The sequence below is a fragment of the Chinchilla lanigera genome, unplaced genomic scaffold, assembly GCF_000276665.1.
Source record: "Chinchilla lanigera isolate Chin_1 unplaced genomic scaffold, ChiLan1.0 scaffold00010, whole genome shotgun sequence".
NCBI lineage: Eukaryota > Metazoa > Chordata > Mammalia > Rodentia > Chinchillidae > Chinchilla > Chinchilla lanigera.
This window is the reverse complement of record NW_004955411.1, coordinates 16,535,337-16,552,087: the sequence shown is the minus strand read 5'-3', so window position 1 is coordinate 16,552,087 and position 16,751 is coordinate 16,535,337. Positions and strand designations below refer to the sequence as shown.

Here is a 16,751-nt window from a genome sequence, read left to right as displayed (position 1 = left end):
GTTCTTCTGTGTCTGTAAATTACTAAAGTACCAGGCGAGCAGGGAGTGGTAGATAGGGATAACTCAGTGGTACAGTGCATGCTTAGCATGCAGTAGGCCCTGAGTTCAGTCCCTAACACCAAAAAGGCATCTGTGCTCACAGACCTTGTTAATTAAGCAGCCCTAAGCTGAGTGCATAGCGCACAGCTGATCTCAGCACTAAGTCTGAAGCAGAAGTGTAAGTTTAATTTAGTGAGACTGTGCCTCAAAAGACTAAGAAAGACTGGGGATGCAGCTTGGTAGTAGAGTGCCCCTGGGTTTAATCCTTAGTCCCCTGCCCCTAAAACACTCTCAGTTGCCCGTTCTTTTCCCTCAAGTGGCTTTTCTCTGTTAATTTGGCTCACTCTTTTTTATCCAGAGACAATAATCTGCTCTGGTGAAGTTCATAAATCTACTTCCCTTCATAGCCAGATCTCTGAAGAGCCTGTCCAAACTTGCTGCTTCATTTCTTTTCTTCTCATTATTTTTTTTTTTTTACTTAGTACTGGGGATGGAACCCGGGCCCTCATACATGTTAACTAATCACTGTACTGCTGTGCTACATCTCAGCCCTTACTAATTTTGGGGGACAGCGTCTCATTCAGTAGCCCAGGGTAGCCTCAAACTTGTAATTGTCTTGCTTGATCCTCCCAAGTAGCTGATATTACAGGCATGTACCATATCCAGCTTCTTTTTGCTTACTTTGAACCTAATCAAGTCGGACTTTTGCCTCCACTGGTTAGTAGAAGCAGCTGGCATGGTAAAAACAGCCATTACTTGAATATCATTAAATTCATCAAATAGTTTTGACCTTCAGTTTAATTGTCCCCATGCACATTGTTTGACACATTGTTGACCCTCACTTTCTGAATAGTCTGTCCCTTTGACTTTAATGATATAATGATTTTTAGTTTTCTTAATAACTCTGGTTTATTCTTCTGTTGTTTTTTTTTTTTTTTTTTCCCGGTACCGAGGATCGAACTCACAACCTTGCACTTGCCAGGCTGGTGCTATGCTGCTGAGCTAAATCCCCAGCCCCTATTCTTCTGTATTTGATTGCTTTAAATTTTGAGTCCTTTAGAGCTCAAGCCTATATTTTCTTACCTCTGTCAGTATTTTGTTCCATCAAAGTACTAACCAGGCCCAACTCTGCTTAGCTTCAGATATCAGATGAGATTGGACGTGTTCAGGGTGGTATGTCCTTACTCTTACCACTATTTTCTGATGAGATACTCATGCTACGTCAGTTATATTATTTTATGTACATATCCTACTTACATCATAACTACACATAAATGTCTTGAAAGGTTTTTCAAAATTACCTCATCAAAAATGAATTTGTCATCAAACCTTTTCCACTGTTGCCTAGGATTGTCCTATCATTTATTCTGTTAGCATAAGATAGGTATAAGGTAACCATTTAATTTATTGCCCTCACTAGAATACTTTTGGGAGTAGAAGCGGGTACTGTGCTAATCCTTACATACTAAGATTGCTTGGCAGGCTGGGATGCAGTCACCCTGCCTAGGAGTGGTCGTTTATGTTTAAATTCAGAGCCAATTTATCATCACATTCTGTTGATGTTTATGTCATTTTAATCTCTTTTTTTCTGTGGTTGTCACTGCCCATCTACTCTTATATGAACTGGCAGCAGTCTTCAAATATGTAAAAGTAATAAATACCAAGAATATCTCCGCACCCATTTCCTTTTCCTCGTCTTTTCTTCTTTCCTTTTCTGTCTTTTTCTTTCTTGTTTTTTGAGACAGGGCCTCACTATGTAGTCCATGAAGGCCTTAAACTCACTATGTAGCTGAGGCTGGCCTTAAACACATAGCAATCCTCCTGCCTCAGGAGAGTGCTGGGATTACAGGCATGCACCACCACACCTGGCTTCTGCATCTCTAGCCTTTGGTTTGTCTTTTCTCAGTATTAAATCACAAAACATGTTCCAAAGCATAAGTTCTGGACATCTTCCTAGAAAAAAATCATCTCATCTTCTTTTCTTGATTTAAAACTATCAGTGGGTTTTCATTGATCTTAGGATAAAAGATCATAAATCTTAACCTGGCCTACAACACTTCCATAGTAAAGTCCCAAACTACTTCTCAAGCTTGCTTTCAGTGTTTACCTTGACTCCACGTGTTACATTCTTTCAGTTCCTTGGAGGTACCATACATTCTACCTTTGCGGGGGCTGTTGCCACTGCCTGGAGTGATCTTTTCATTCACCTGCTAAATGTGGACTGTACATGCTCAGGTCTCTGCTGATCCTGGTTTATTCTCTCTAGGTCACATTTCTTTCTTTTGTAACTGCATATATACAGTTTTTCAAATGGGATTGCTTGATTCGTGTCTTCCACTGTGCTATAAAGCTTTGAGCAGGGACCATATCTATTTGTCCTCACTATTTTATCCAAGTACCTTCCACAGTTTCTGGCATGTTCTAGATAGTTATTCATTGAGTGAATGAAGATAGTCTCCTTGTAATGAACATTTTACGTTACAATGGTACCTCAGTTCACAAACTTAAATCTTTTCTACATAATGGTACCACTGTATTTAGGCCTTTTGAAAATAAATACAAAGCTGGGTGTGGTGGCACCTGCCTGTAATCTCAACACTTGGGAGGCTGAGGCAGGAGGATTGCCATGATTTCAAGGCCAGCCTGGGGCTACATAGTGAGTTCAAGGTCAGCCTGAACTGCATAGTGAGACCCTGTCTAAAGTAAAAAAAAACCTAAGTAAATAAACCTAAAGTAAATAAATAAATACAGAAAAAATATGTACATTTACTAAGCTAAATTATTATTATTATTATTTTTTTTTTTGGTTTTTCTCCGGTACCAGGAACCGAACTCACGACCTTGCGCTTGCCAGGCAGGCGCTTTGCCGCTGAGCTAAATCCCCAGCCCCTAAGCTAAATTATTTTTCTGAGTGTACCTAGCATAAGATTGGTTCCTGAATGGTTGGGGAAGTTGTAAATACATTGACTCTTCTGGGGGAAGGGCATGGAGTTTGTACAGGGAGAAAAGAAAAACTCAGTGAATAAAATGACAGAAGTTACTTCATTAGTTGGTTTCAGCTTGTTAGACATTATCTCAAATGTTCTGTCAAATATGCTTTTGTGAACTATGACTTGTATTCTAATATATGTTTATCACTTGGTTGAAACTTAATGTTTAGTCAGTGGAAAAATTGAGATTAATACAAGCTTAAAATAAGGTCATATGCTGAAGTATTGTAGGCTAGAACTACAGCATTTGAATGTGTTGGGGTAGGAGAAACAGTTCTATTTACGAAAGAATCCATATAAAGTCTGCTACACATTGCTTTTGGTTGTATGTCTCATACGTCTTCTTTGGCTTTATAACCATCTCCTCTTATTTCTGAGTTTTTTTTAATTTGGAGGTGTCCACACATTTAAGGTTGATTAGGAATAGATTTTTGAAAAGTAATGGTTGACATAGAAACGTGAGGAGATGAACTTATTACGAAAAGCTAAAATGGGGGCCAGGGATTTAGCAGCATAGCGCCTGCTTGGCAAGTACAAGGTCCTGAGTTCGATTCCCAGTACCAAAGAAAACAAACAGAAAGCTAAAATGAACTCTGTACATTTTATTGCTAGGCAAAGTACCAGTCTTCCAGAACATTAAAACCATAAGACTTAGGCTTTTTAAAAATAGTAAATAGGTATTATTCTCCTAAAGAGACAATCACAATTCTTACTCCTTTTTATTTTTGCATAGTATGTACCACTTTAAGATGGCTTCCAAAAACTGAGTACAGTAGCACATGCCTCAGCTCCAGGACTCAGGAAGCTAACGCAGGAGGATTGAGAGTTCAAGGCCAGCCTGGACTACATAACAAGACCCTATCGCATAGACCAAAACCAAAAACAATGGTCATTGATGCTGTGCGCTATTATAGGATTATATGTGAAAACTAGGGTATTTAATTCTATAAAGTATACTTTGATTATGTCTTATTATCCAACAAGATTGTATTTTTCCTTCTGTTTTAGTCAAGCTTATGTAAGGGAAAGAAAGTAAGACACTTGCTAAAAGAAGTGAACTTGTAGTTGGTTGGGAGTAGTACTTGTGATAAGGGATGTCTACAAACAGATTGTCAGGTACAAGGATAGATTGCCTTTAAAACAAAGCAAATAAAAGCTGGGTATGGTGTTGCGTACCTGTGATCCCAGCACTCAGAAGGCTGAGGCAGGAAGATAGCCACAAGTTTGAGGCCAGCCTTAATTACAGGGCAAGACCCTGTCTTTAAAAAAACAGTCAAGGCCTGGAGATGTAGCTCAGCAGCACAAACACCTGCCTGGCAAGCTCAAGGTCCTGAGTTTGATTCCTGATACCAAAAAAAAATTTACTTTAAATGACTCATTTAACTAGAAACTGGTAAATTATTTATTTGTTTATTCAGTCATTCATTAATGTATTTATTTTCCCTGATAAATAAGTCTGAAGATTGAACTCAGGACCTTGCTCTAAGCTACCTCCCTAATCCTGGTAACTCTGTTATACAAAATACATATGTGACACACTTTTAAAATTGAGAGGCCTACATGTGAATAAAATTTAAAAGTTTGCTATCTATTAACTTTACTTTTTTGTCAATTTTTATTTCTCAATAGATTGTCTGAGTTTTCTCATTTTCGAAATAACCATAAAACTTCAAGGACATCAGATGCAGTTAGAACAAAAGATCTTATTAGATCCAGATCTCCCCATTTGGATGATTGTGCAAAGACTGACCACAGAGTTAAAAGTGATGTTTCCAAAGATGTACATCATAACTCTTCACTGTCAAGCCTGGAAAAGGAAGGAAAATCACATTCTGAAAAAAAGAACACTTCGTATTTGCCTTCATCCATTGAGAAACACTGCACCAATGGCATTTGGTCTCGTTCTCATTATCAGATTGGTGACAGTAGCTCCAATGAGGATAATAAAAGAGGGAGAAAAGATATTAGACATAGCCAGTATGGCAGAGGAACTGATAGAATACGAAAAGATTTAAGTGCGAGCTTTGGTGAGGGTGAGCCAAGAAACACAGAGACTAGTCCAAGGCTACAAGGACATTCTGAGAAATACAGTAAAAGTGAACCAAAGACTGAAAGCAAATACTCAATGTTTAAAAGTAACACAGATTTTGATTATAAAAGTGAACGCGGTAGCTCTTCTTGGGAGAAAGAGACCTCTAGAGAAAGGTCACACACGCGAGTAGAATCTCAAAATGACAAAAAACTAGAAAGACAAAGTGAAAGATCACAGAATACAACTAGAAAAGAATTAAAATCACAGGACAGAGAAGAAAGAAAAGTTGATCCAAAATTTAAATCAGTAATAAAAAACCAAGATCACTGGAGGAGATCTGAACGAGCGTCACTTCCCCATTCGACAAATGAAGTAAAATCTCATAGTTCCAGTAAGTACCATCCAGAAGAGAGAAGAGGAAGGGAAGATTGCAAGAGAGACAGGAGTTTGAGCAGTCATAATTTTCAAGTTGGAAGATGTTCATCTTCTTTTTCAAGTAGTAGAACTCATAAACACGTGGAGTTGAAGGAAGATGATGCTACACACCAATGGGAAAATACACTTTTAAAAACAGAAAGGCATAGAAATGAAGATAAGAGGAAAAGAGAACGAGAAGATAAAGAAGAAAATAGGCATATGAGAAATGACAAAAAATCACCTACAGAACATTTGCAAAAGACTAATAAAGAAAGTAAGAAAACTGCTGATGTAAAGGAACAAAATGGGACCAAAAATGATAAAGATGAAGTCTCTAATAATGAAGTTTCTGAAGGAATGGATAATAAAGACTTTGCAGTGAAAGCTGAAAACTGTACAAAAGAAACAAAAAATAAAGACTTAAAGTTAAGTTTTATGGAAAAATTGAACTTAACTCTTTCTCCTGCTAAAAAACAGCCTGTTTGTCAGGATAATCTACAGAAAATAACTGAAACTTCTACATCTAATGACGTATGTGGTTTAGAATCCTCAGTGCAGGCTGAAACAGTGACATGTGTGCCCTCTGTCAGTGAACATACCACTGAAAAAAACATATCAAAGTCACCGGAGCCAAAGGATGTTCTTCCAGCAGCATCTGAACCCAGAAGCAATAGTCCAGAAAGCAAAATAGAAGAAACTAGTTTGCTAGTTAAATCTGTTGAGAATACTGTGCCCTGTGGAGTGCCCATATGTGGTCCAGAGACTTCCACCGCATCTGTAGAAACAGAACAAACAGAAGCCTTCTTTACGTCATCAGCAGAAATGGGAAAAACCATTGATGGTGCAACAGCAGCAGATTCTGTGGTAATGAATGTGTTACAAACAGACTGTTCTCAAAATGTTAGCCTGGAATCAGATACCAAAAGACATGACGGTTTGAAATCTTGTGATATTTCTGGGAATATGGAAATGAATGGAGGTCACTCAACTAAAGTGGCTGAAACCAGTGAAAGTGTTCTGCAGTCTTTGGTTGAAGAAGCTAGCATTTTGCCAATAAACTTTTCGGAAATAGATAACCCCAAATTTAAGCCTTCTCTTACAGATACGCCTCTGAGTGAAAGTAAATCTTATCATTTGGAGCCCTGCATATCTAAAGAAGATCTAGCATCTTCACTTCAGCAGACTGAATTAATGAACCATGGAGTGGAAACTGAAGAGACAAACTCAATATATCATGATGATGAGAACTCAGTTTTGAGCATTGACTTCAATCAACTGAGACCTATTCCAGAAGCCATCAGTCCTCTGAATAGTCCAGTGAGACCTGTGGCAAAAGTTCTTAGAATGGAAAGCACACCTCAAGTTCCATTGTATAATAAAGGTATTTTTAAACCATTGGGTTTTTTTGTTGGTTTGTTTGTTTTTTCCAGTACCGGGAGTCGAACTCATGACCTCACGCTTGCCAGGCAGGCGCTGTGCCACTGAACTAAATCCCCAGCCCCTAAAGGTATTTTTCATAATATAAAAAGTAACCTTCAGGCCTCATTGTTTACTAGAACCTTAAAAAGTCTAAATAAAAATTTTTTTCTTGGCACTGGATAGACTCTGGTCTTGCACATGCTAAGTACATGCTTTCCTACTGTGCTGTACTTCCAGCCCATTTAATCATTAATTTTTAATATATTATTTTGTGCTGTTGGGGACCAAACCCCAGGTCTTATGCATGCTAGCCAAAAGCATTCTACAACTGAGTAATATTCCCCAGCTAATATATTTGGCTTTTTTTTTTTTTTTTCTTGGAGACAGGGCCTTACTGTGTTACCTAACTGGTCTTTAACTCATGATCCTCCTGCCTTAGCCTCCTAAGTAAGCTGGGAATATAAGCATGTGCCACTGTACCTGTCTTAATTCTTTATACAAAAAATGTAGCAGTAGGAGAGATTAAATACTTAAATTGCATTTCATTGTATTTAAAAAGAATTGCCTCAGTATTTAATTCTTGTTATATGTAAGATGAAAATGTCAAATGAGCAAGACTCAATGGGTGAAGCTGGGCACAGTAGCACACGCCTATAATTCCACAGCACTGCGGGAGATTGAAACAGGAGGATTACAAGTTTGAACCCTACCTAGGCAACTTAGTGAAACCCAGTCTCAAAATTAATAATATAATAATAATAATGTAATAGAAAAAAGGGCTGAAGATGTAGATCCTTGGTATTGTGAAGCAAAAAAAAATACTTCATGACTGTATGATGTTAATACGCTTTTCTCTTTGTAGATGCACTTCCACCAAATTCAGCTCATTCGACTTTCAAGAGTCAGTCTGATCTCAACAAGGAAAATCAAAAGCCTGTTTGTAAATTTGACAAATGTACAGAAGCAGACTCCTATAAGAATTCATCTTTACAAGAACTAGAAGAAGGAGAAATTATAACTGACAGTGAAGACTCCAACATACAAACAAGTTTGGAAAAAAGTGCCAAGCCTAAATCTGCTGCCGTGCAGAGCACAAAAACTAACAAAGGAAGTAGGAAAAATACTGCTCATTTGAATATAGACCATAGGAAAACGTATGTAAAAATCCACCAGACCAACACCAAATGGCATAAAAACCCAAGTGTATCTAAGAGATCTTCAAAAATACAGAGGAAAGATGAAATGATGAGCACTTCCAGCTTGGAAAAAATAGTTTCAATTATTGCTGTACCCTCTTCTATAGGAGAGATTATGCATATGTTACAAATGATTAAAAAGCATGTAAAGAAAAATTACATGAAATTCAAGGTAAAGTTTTCATTGCTACAGTTTCACAGAATTATTGAGTCAGCTATTTTGAGTTTTACCTCACTAATTAAACACCTTGACTTATCCAAGATCTCTAAGTCAGTAACTAGTTTACAGAAGAATCTGTGTGATTTTATAGAATCTAAACTTAAGGAAGTTAAGAAGAATGGCATAGTTGATCGCTTATTTGAACAGCAACTACCAGATATGAAAAAAAAATTGTGGAAGTTTGTAGATGAACAACTTGATTATTTGTTGGCAAAGCTTAAGAAAATCTTAGTAAAGTTTTGTGATTCTATAAACTTTGGAAGTGACAGTGATGAAGAAAAACTTGCAAAATCAAAAAAAGACAAAGTACAGTATTCAAAGAGAGAGAAGGGAAATCTGGACAACTCTAACAAAGAAATGCTAAGAGAAAAGTTGTCAAAATCAGAACACTCCGTAAATTACAAGTCTTTACCAGGATCTAAAAAAACTGAAGAGAAATATCAAGACCAAAATAACTCCAGTATTAACACTGTAAAGCATGATATTAAAAGAAGTTTTAACACCTGCTTTGATAATATAAAGAACTCTCAATCTGAAGCTTGCTCTGTGGAACTAAACTGTCCAAAAGACTCAAAGCCAGCAGAAAATGAAGGTAACACTATAGAGGATGCACAATTGCCCCAGCATGCATCTTTGAAGCCAGAACGTAGTTTTGAGATTCTTACTGAACAGCAAACATCAAGCCTCACTTTTAATTTAGTGAGTGATGCTCAGATGGGTGAAATATTTAAAAGTTTATTGCAAGGTTCTGATCTTTTGGACAACAGTGTTAATTGTACTGATAAATCTGAGTGGGAGTTAAAGACTCCAGAGAAACAGCTGCTGGAGAGTCTTAAATGTGAATCTATACCAGCTTGTGCAACAGAAGAGCTAGTCTCAGGGGTGGCTTCTCCATGTCCTAAAATGATGAGTGATGATAATTGGTCTTTATTATCATCTGAAAAAGGTCCATCTCTACCTTCAGGGCTCTCTTTGCCAGTTCATCCTGATGTTTTAGATGAAAATTGTATGTTTGAGGTATCTACTAACTTAGCTCTAAATAAAGATAACATATGTAGTTCAGAAAAGAGCAAGCCCTGCATTTCTTCCATACTCATTGAAGATCTTGCAGTCTCTTTAACTGTACCTTCACCTCTGAAATCAGATGGTCATCTCAGTTTCTTAAAACCTGAAGTTTTGTCTAGTTCAACTCCTGAAGAAGTTATTAGTGCACATTTCAGTGAAGATGCCTTACTTGAAGAAGAGGATGCATCTGAACAAGACATTCATTTAGCTCTGGAGTCTGATAATTCAAGCAGTAAATCCAGTTGTTCATCATGGACAAGCAGGTCTGTTGCTCCTGGCTTTCAGTACCACCCTAATCTACCCATGCATGCTGTCATAATGGAAAAGTCCAATGATCATTTCATTGTCAAAATACGGCGTGCAGCTCCATCTACCTCCCCTGGTCTCAAACAGAGTAAAGTAGCTGATGAGTCATTGGCATCTTTGCCTAGAGATGAAAAGGAAACTGATGATGTAGCAAAGAAAGAACATATTTCATGTCCGAATGCAGGTTTTAAGTCTGTGGAAGAGTTGGAAAATTGCAACAAAAATGTTGATACCAGTAAATCAGTTAATGAAGAACAGAACTCTATGACACAAACACGGGTTCCTGATATATATGAATTTCTTAAGGATGCTTCGGGTAAGGTCAGTCAGAATGATGCAGTGCCTGGAGATTGTTTCAAGTTGCATCAAGTTTGGGAATCAAAAGTGCCTGAAAACATTGAAGAACTGCCTTCAATGGGAGAAATTCCACACTCTGTCAAGGATCATCTTCCAAACACATTAATAGACTTAACAAAAGATCCAGATACTGAGACAAAAAACTTAGGGGAACTCATAGAAGTAACAGTTTTAAATATTGATCAGTTGGGATGTTCTGGAGACAACTTAGACCAAAATGCTCAAGTATTAAATAATACTTTACCGTCCGAAACTATAGATGCTTTTATTGATTTGACACAGGATCCTTCAAGCAAGAGCGATAATGAAGGTCACCATCCTGTATTAGCAGTGGGAGGCTTGGGGTGTCAGGTGATATGTGTAGATGAAGACAACTGTAAGGAAAAGGTGGAAATGGCAGACAGGCCTTTGGAATACATTGTTGAAGAAACCTGTATAGACTTGACTACAGAATCTCCTGGTTCATACAAAGGAAAGAAAGATGATTTAAAATCAGAACCAGCATCAAATTCTGATGGTTCGGAGTTGCATGAGACTTTAGCTAATATTCACAAGAAAAGAAAAAATTTTTCTGATCTAAATCATTCTTCTCAGAAGAAACAAAGAAAGGAAACAGACTTAACCAGTACAGAAAAGACAAAGAAACTCGTCCAAGATTCTGGTGAAGATAGTGAAGCTCAAAAGAGAGCCAGTAAGCAAAGGGTAGTGAATAAAGATTCTTCATCCTTAACAACAAGCCCAGAGATTAAGAATTCAGCAGCAGCAGCACTTATCACTTCTCCTACAACAAGTCTTTATGCAAAGAATGTTATTAAAAAGAAGGGAGAAATTACAATTTTATGGACAAGGTAAGGATTTTGTGAAGTATTTTAAACACTGGGAAATTTTGAGAGGTCAGCAGTATAATCTGTCATTTCATTACAGTTTGTTCCATTCTAAAATAAGAAAAACAAGGAAAACAGTTACTTCTTAAAAGTTAGTTGAGGAGCTGGGGATTTAGCTCAGTGGCACAGCACCTGGCTGGCAAGTGCGTGGTCATAAGTTCGAGTTCTGGTACCGGAAAAAAAAAAAAGATTGTGGCTATTTAAAAAAAAAAGTTGAAGGGCCAGGGATATAGCTCAGTGGCACAGGCACCTGCCTGGCAAGCGCAAGGTCCGGAGTTCAATTCCCAGTTAAAAAAAAAAAAAAGTTGAATGTACACACCAAAGGTACAGTAGATACAGTAGCTATACTGTAGAACATTCTAGAGTTTTTTTGTGTGTATATGTGTACATAGAATGAGAGACTGAGCCCAGAATCTCATATTTAGTATGCAAGTGCTCTATCACTCAACTACATCCCCACCCCTTTTTATTTTTTGAGACAGGATCTTTTTTTTAATTAGTTTTATTGGTACATTTTAGGTATACATAATGATAACATCATACGGAATTTATACCTATACATGATATATCTTGATTCTTTTCTCCTTGCCCTGCCCTCTCTTCAACGCTTCTTCCCTTCCTTATTTACAAAAGCTTTGCTTCCATTTTTTCTTTTCTTTTTTTCCTTTTCCTTTCCTTCCTTTACCCTTCTCTCCTGCCTAGTTCCCCTTCCCATTCGGACATTTTCTTCCTATGTTACAATATTCATTACCCATTTTGGTCCTTGTTTTTCATACCAGAGAAACCATGTGCTATCTAAACATGTATATCCAATTTATTTCACTTAAGAGTATGGTCTCAAGGTGCAACCATTTACGGAGAAATGTCTCGATTACTGTTCTTTATGGCAGAGTAGATAGGGTCTTGATAAGTTGCCCAGGCTGGCCTTGAACTTGCAACCCTTCTAAACAGCTGAGATTACAAGTATATAGCACCATACCTGGGCTTTAGAATAATGGGTTTTAACTAGGGATATGAATTAAGTCTTTTAGGCGGAGTTTTCCTTTGTGTTTTAGCTTTACTTTTTCTTAAAAAGAATTCTTTAATTTTTTTTTTTTTTTTTTTTTGGTATGGAAAAAAGGTAAAACGAAATTACTTGGAAGGAACTACTATAAGCACATTTTAGAAAGAAGGAAGCTGGGCGTGGTGGCTCATGCCTGCAATCCCAGCACTCGGGAGGCTAAGGCAGGAGGATTGTTGTGAGTTTGAGACCAGCCTGGGTTGCAAAGTGAGCTCAAGGTCAGCCTGAACTGCATAGCAAGATCCTGTCTCAAAAAGACCAAAAAAAAAAAAAAAGAATAGTATAGTGAAACAAAAATTGGGAGTGTATGTGATGTGACTTTTCCCCCTAAAAGTTCCTAATTTCCTAAATATGTTGTACTTTTTATGTGAACTTTTTAAAAATTGCAGATATTAAGACCTACGCCAGATATGAAGGTAACCATAGTTGTGAACCATTGTACTAGAGATGGGTGGTTTCAAAACTTGATGAAGGAAGTTGATTTTGTTAAAACTAGTGATAGTTTTTTAATATCACAATTCTCAGACTTGCAGTTTAAGTAACATGCTGGTATCAGAGTAAAGTCAAAGAGATTAATACAACACACATTCATTTAGACCATATTGGCCAGTCATGGTGACACATGCCTGTAATCCTAGTACACAGGAGGCTGGGGCAGGAGGAGTGAGTTCAAGACCATCCTGCACTACAAAGAGAGACCTTGTCTCAAAAAAAAAAAAAAAAATTTAGTCTATATGGAAAGAGATAAGATCTGGAAATTAGAAGATCAGGATTCTATTTTAATTCTGGTTTGGCATCTGTGATCATCTTTGGGCTATTTTTCCCTTTTGTTTTTCATACAGGGGATTGAACCTAGGATCTCTGCACTCAATATAGCCCCAGCCCTTTTTATTCATTTATTTTTTTACTTCACTAAGCAGCCAGGTTACACTCAGACTTATGATCCTCCTTCCTTAGCCTGCAGGAGTACTTGGATTACAGATGTATATGATCTACCACATGCAACATGGCCCTAATATTTTTGGTTTTTTTGTTTTTTGTGGTACTGGGGATTAACCTCAGGGCCTTTGTATTGAACTGCATCCTCGGGTTTATATTTTATTCTTTATTTTGAGACAAGGTCTGGCTAAACTGCCCAGGCTGACCTTAAACTTTTGATTGTCCTGCCTCAGCCTCCCAGAGTGCTGGGATTATAGGCATGTGCCACAACTCCCAAAAGGGCCCTGATGTTTTAAGTAGTATATGTATTAACACATTATGTTAGAACGGTAATTTGTATGTCTCACTGCCGGGCGGTGTGAACTACCAGTGGTGTATGCAAGAGGGGGTGGCTGTTTATTAATTTTATTAGTAAAAAGGCCAATATAAGTAATTAGATCTGGCTGAACATAGTAGCACACGCCTGCAATCCCAGCACTCAGGAGGCTAAGGCAGGAGGATCATTGAGTTCAAGACTAGCCTAGGCTACAAAGTGAGTTGAAGGCCAACCTGGACTACATAACAAGACCCTGTCCCCAAAACAATTTTTAAAAAGTGATTAGATCCATTTGTACCACCAGTGAGTGGCACAGGTTGCCCAATGGGATATTTATGCAGGTTCCACCAGTGGTTCAAGCTGGTAGGAACCTGGTAAAGATAGAATTAAAAGCAAAAACTAATTTTCTTATTAGAAAAATAAATTAGTACAATTATTCTAGAAAGTTAGTAAATATCTGTAACCTCAAAGGATAAAATCATATATAATCTTGCTTCTCAAAGATAACCATTCTCTGTATCTTGGTATATAGACATTGTTTTTTTTCCCATAGGTTTTAACAAAGACTGTCCACTCCTGTTGGAGGACATTAAGGCAGTGAAATTTATTACCCTTTCTTGTCCTATGTATTAAATCTGACTATAATTTTTTTCTTCTTAGAAATGATGACCGGGAAATTTTACTAGAATGTCAGAAAAGAAGGCCATCACTGAAAACGTTCACACATTTAGCTGTCAAGTTAAATAAAAATCCAAATCAGGTAACAAACTCAAGTTTTACATCTCTGTTATTTGCTGCTTGACATAATTAGATTTAATTTTTTAACATTAAAGCACTTACTAGTCTACTTCTTTAAAAAGATGGGTAAGTGTAGGACTGTTAAAGTTGGTGGTTGTGGAAGAAGTGTATCTTACCATCTCCTTATTTGATCTCAGGCAATTTGGTAGTGATGTTTGCTTGTTTAATAAAATTTAATACTGAAAAGTTTAAGCAAGCAGTCATCTTTAGTATGAAGATACATCATTTCACCAATCATTTAATCTCATTGTTGAGCATAACTTTGGCTGTCTGCAGATGTTTCTTTGAACACATCGAGGATTTTTTAAAATTGAGATATTTATAATAATTTTTAATTTTTCAGGTTTCAGAAAGATTCCAGCAGCTAAAGAAGCTCTTTGAAAAGTCAAAATGCAGGTAGCTAATGGTGACACTACAGGAGACTAGTATAGTACATGTTTGACACATCATACATCATTTGCAGCTGGCCCATTAATCACTGCCTATGTGGGCAGTGGGTGAGGGAGCAGCTCCGGTAGAGTTCCTGCTTCAGTCACAGGTTGGGGACACTTGTATGCACCTCACGTCTGGCTGTGCAGGGCCATACTCTTGAAGCCTGCTGCAGACCAGCATGGCGTCTGTCCTCAGCTTTCTGGTTGCTGATGAGTCTAAGGTGAGGGATATCCATTTGATGATTACTAATAAATGTTTTTAAATAAAGAAGAACAAAGAAAAATATCTGTGGGTAGCAATATGTTTCATAACCAGTGAAGTCTATGTGGTCGTTATAATTTAATATTTTTTACATTTTTATCAGGTGTACTTACACTTTAAAATACAAAGTATATGTTCATAATATGAAGTCCATTGTCATCTAAATAGATGACAGCATTACTATATTAAGTTATTAATACTGTTCACAGACATGCTTCCTCAGTTTTGTAAGCTACTCTTGCATAGGTTTATTAAAGCAATAATATTTAAATTTATCAGAAAGTATTTTATGTCAGACCTCAGTGAAATGCTTATTTTGGATTTGTAGGGAAGAAAAAAATGTTGCTCTATTTGCTGTATTTTTCAGTGGATTTATAGTCAAAATTATTTGAATGCTAGACATCCAGTTTTAAATCTTAAGTTCAAGTTAAATCTGAGTAGAAGCTATTTGGACACATTATCAATCTTTGTTTCTACCTCCATGTGAATTACTGTCTAAATAATATTAAAGCAACTGGTTTGCTAGTGAGATCTTCAAAAGGTGTTTGCTAGTTTCAGTGAATTTGTATCAGAGTCTCCATTACATGATGGAGAATTTGGAAAAGAAGCTTAGTCTAAGCCTAAAGAACTTTAAAAGAATATAGCATCAGGCATAAGTGGATTGGTTAGTTTTCAGATTATGTCTGCATTAAGGTTTTTGCTGCCTTTAAAAAACTAACCTCAATTTGTTTACTTTAACATTACTTAAAAATGTGATTTCTGTTCTCTTGTGAAGAGAATGTAAATTCATAAAAGAATCAACTTGATTCTGGAAATGATGCTAAAATTTCCAATTCCATTGTACATCTAAATTCTTCAAAAGTTTTTACAAATGTAAAACGTTTCAACTAATTTGATATTTAAGGGTGGGGGTTGTTTGAGAGTACACATAGAGATTTATTTCATTCCTAGCTGTCTTTTAACTGATTTTATTTTCCCCCAAGTATTATGGTTTCATTAAATTCTTACCAAAATTGGAATATAAGAGTGGTTACCAAACAGATTCTGTAAAAGCTAGATTTTTAACACCAGTATTGTCTTAAGTAGAGCTCATGTAAAAAGTGACACTTACGCAGTTGGGTTGGTGGCTCACACCTGTAATCCCAGCACTTGGGAGACTAAGGCAGGAAGATCACCGTGAGTTCAAGACCAGCCTGGGCTACTTAGTGAGTTCAAGGCTAGTCTGAAGGACATAATGAAACCCTGTCTCAAAAAAATAAAAAGGTACCACTTACAAAAATGATCATACTGGAAAAATAGAATCATAACTTTAGCATTTTCTTACATTACAGATAAGTGGCTGAATTCCCTGGAGTTTTAATTGATATTTCATACTACAGAGAAGCTTCAAATTCCTCATGTTTTAAATGAGGAACTAGAGGGAGGTTTTATTGAACATTCGATTACTAGATGATAACCAACCTATATTTCTTATTACTTTTTAATCTCAAATCAGTATATCAGTTTATTCCAGTCATCAGTCTGATTTGCTTACCTGTTATTGGTCAAAATATTTATTTTTAAACATTAGAACTTACTACCAAAATGAAAGCAACAATGGCATAGTATTGAAACCTTAGTTTTGATATTTCAAAGAAGTAATTTTCTCTAGATTTTTAAAAAACAGTTTTGTAGCATTTTAAACAAGTATTTAGTTCAAGTTTTCATTCATTTTTATGTTTTTATAATTGCCTCTCATTTTGGTAAGTTGTAAAATAATTTAAGTAGTATACTTGTAAATATGTATAATTATAATAATGTAAAATACTATGTCTCTATGCACATACATAAATAGATTTGCAAGGGTTTTTTTTATCTGTATAAAACTTTTTGTATAGTTTGCTTTCAATAATGAAAATGTACAATAAAACCATGTTGAGTTCTATTATATTGATTAGAATGTTTCTTTTAGTGGGTTTAGTCAATAATTAAAAGGAAACAAAACTCCCTGGGGACATGGGAAATACTTTAAACATGAAAC

General features: G+C 36.5%; 1 protein-coding gene across 4 annotated transcripts in view; it reads left to right on the top strand.

The window, feature by feature from the left end:
• Nucleotides 1-16,442, top strand: part of Casp8ap2 (caspase 8 associated protein 2) — a 32,494-nt gene extending 16,052 nt beyond the window's left edge. For 3 of the 4 annotated variants that reach the window (XM_013510891.1, XM_005377760.2, XM_013510890.1), the window contains exons 7-10: nt 4,659-6,859; nt 7,760-10,889; nt 13,901-14,000; nt 14,382-15,930. In XM_013510891.1, coding sequence (XP_013366345.1) covers nt 4,659-6,859; nt 7,760-10,889; nt 13,901-14,000; nt 14,382-14,438 — 5,488 coding nt within the window. In that variant the 3' untranslated portion in view covers nt 14,439-15,930. Of the gene's footprint in view, nt 1-4,658; nt 6,860-7,759; nt 10,890-13,900; nt 14,001-14,381; nt 15,931-16,062 lie in introns of those variants that run through there. The other variant, XM_005377761.2, reaches the window with a different exon arrangement.
• Nucleotides 16,443-16,751: the final 309 nt, after the last annotated feature.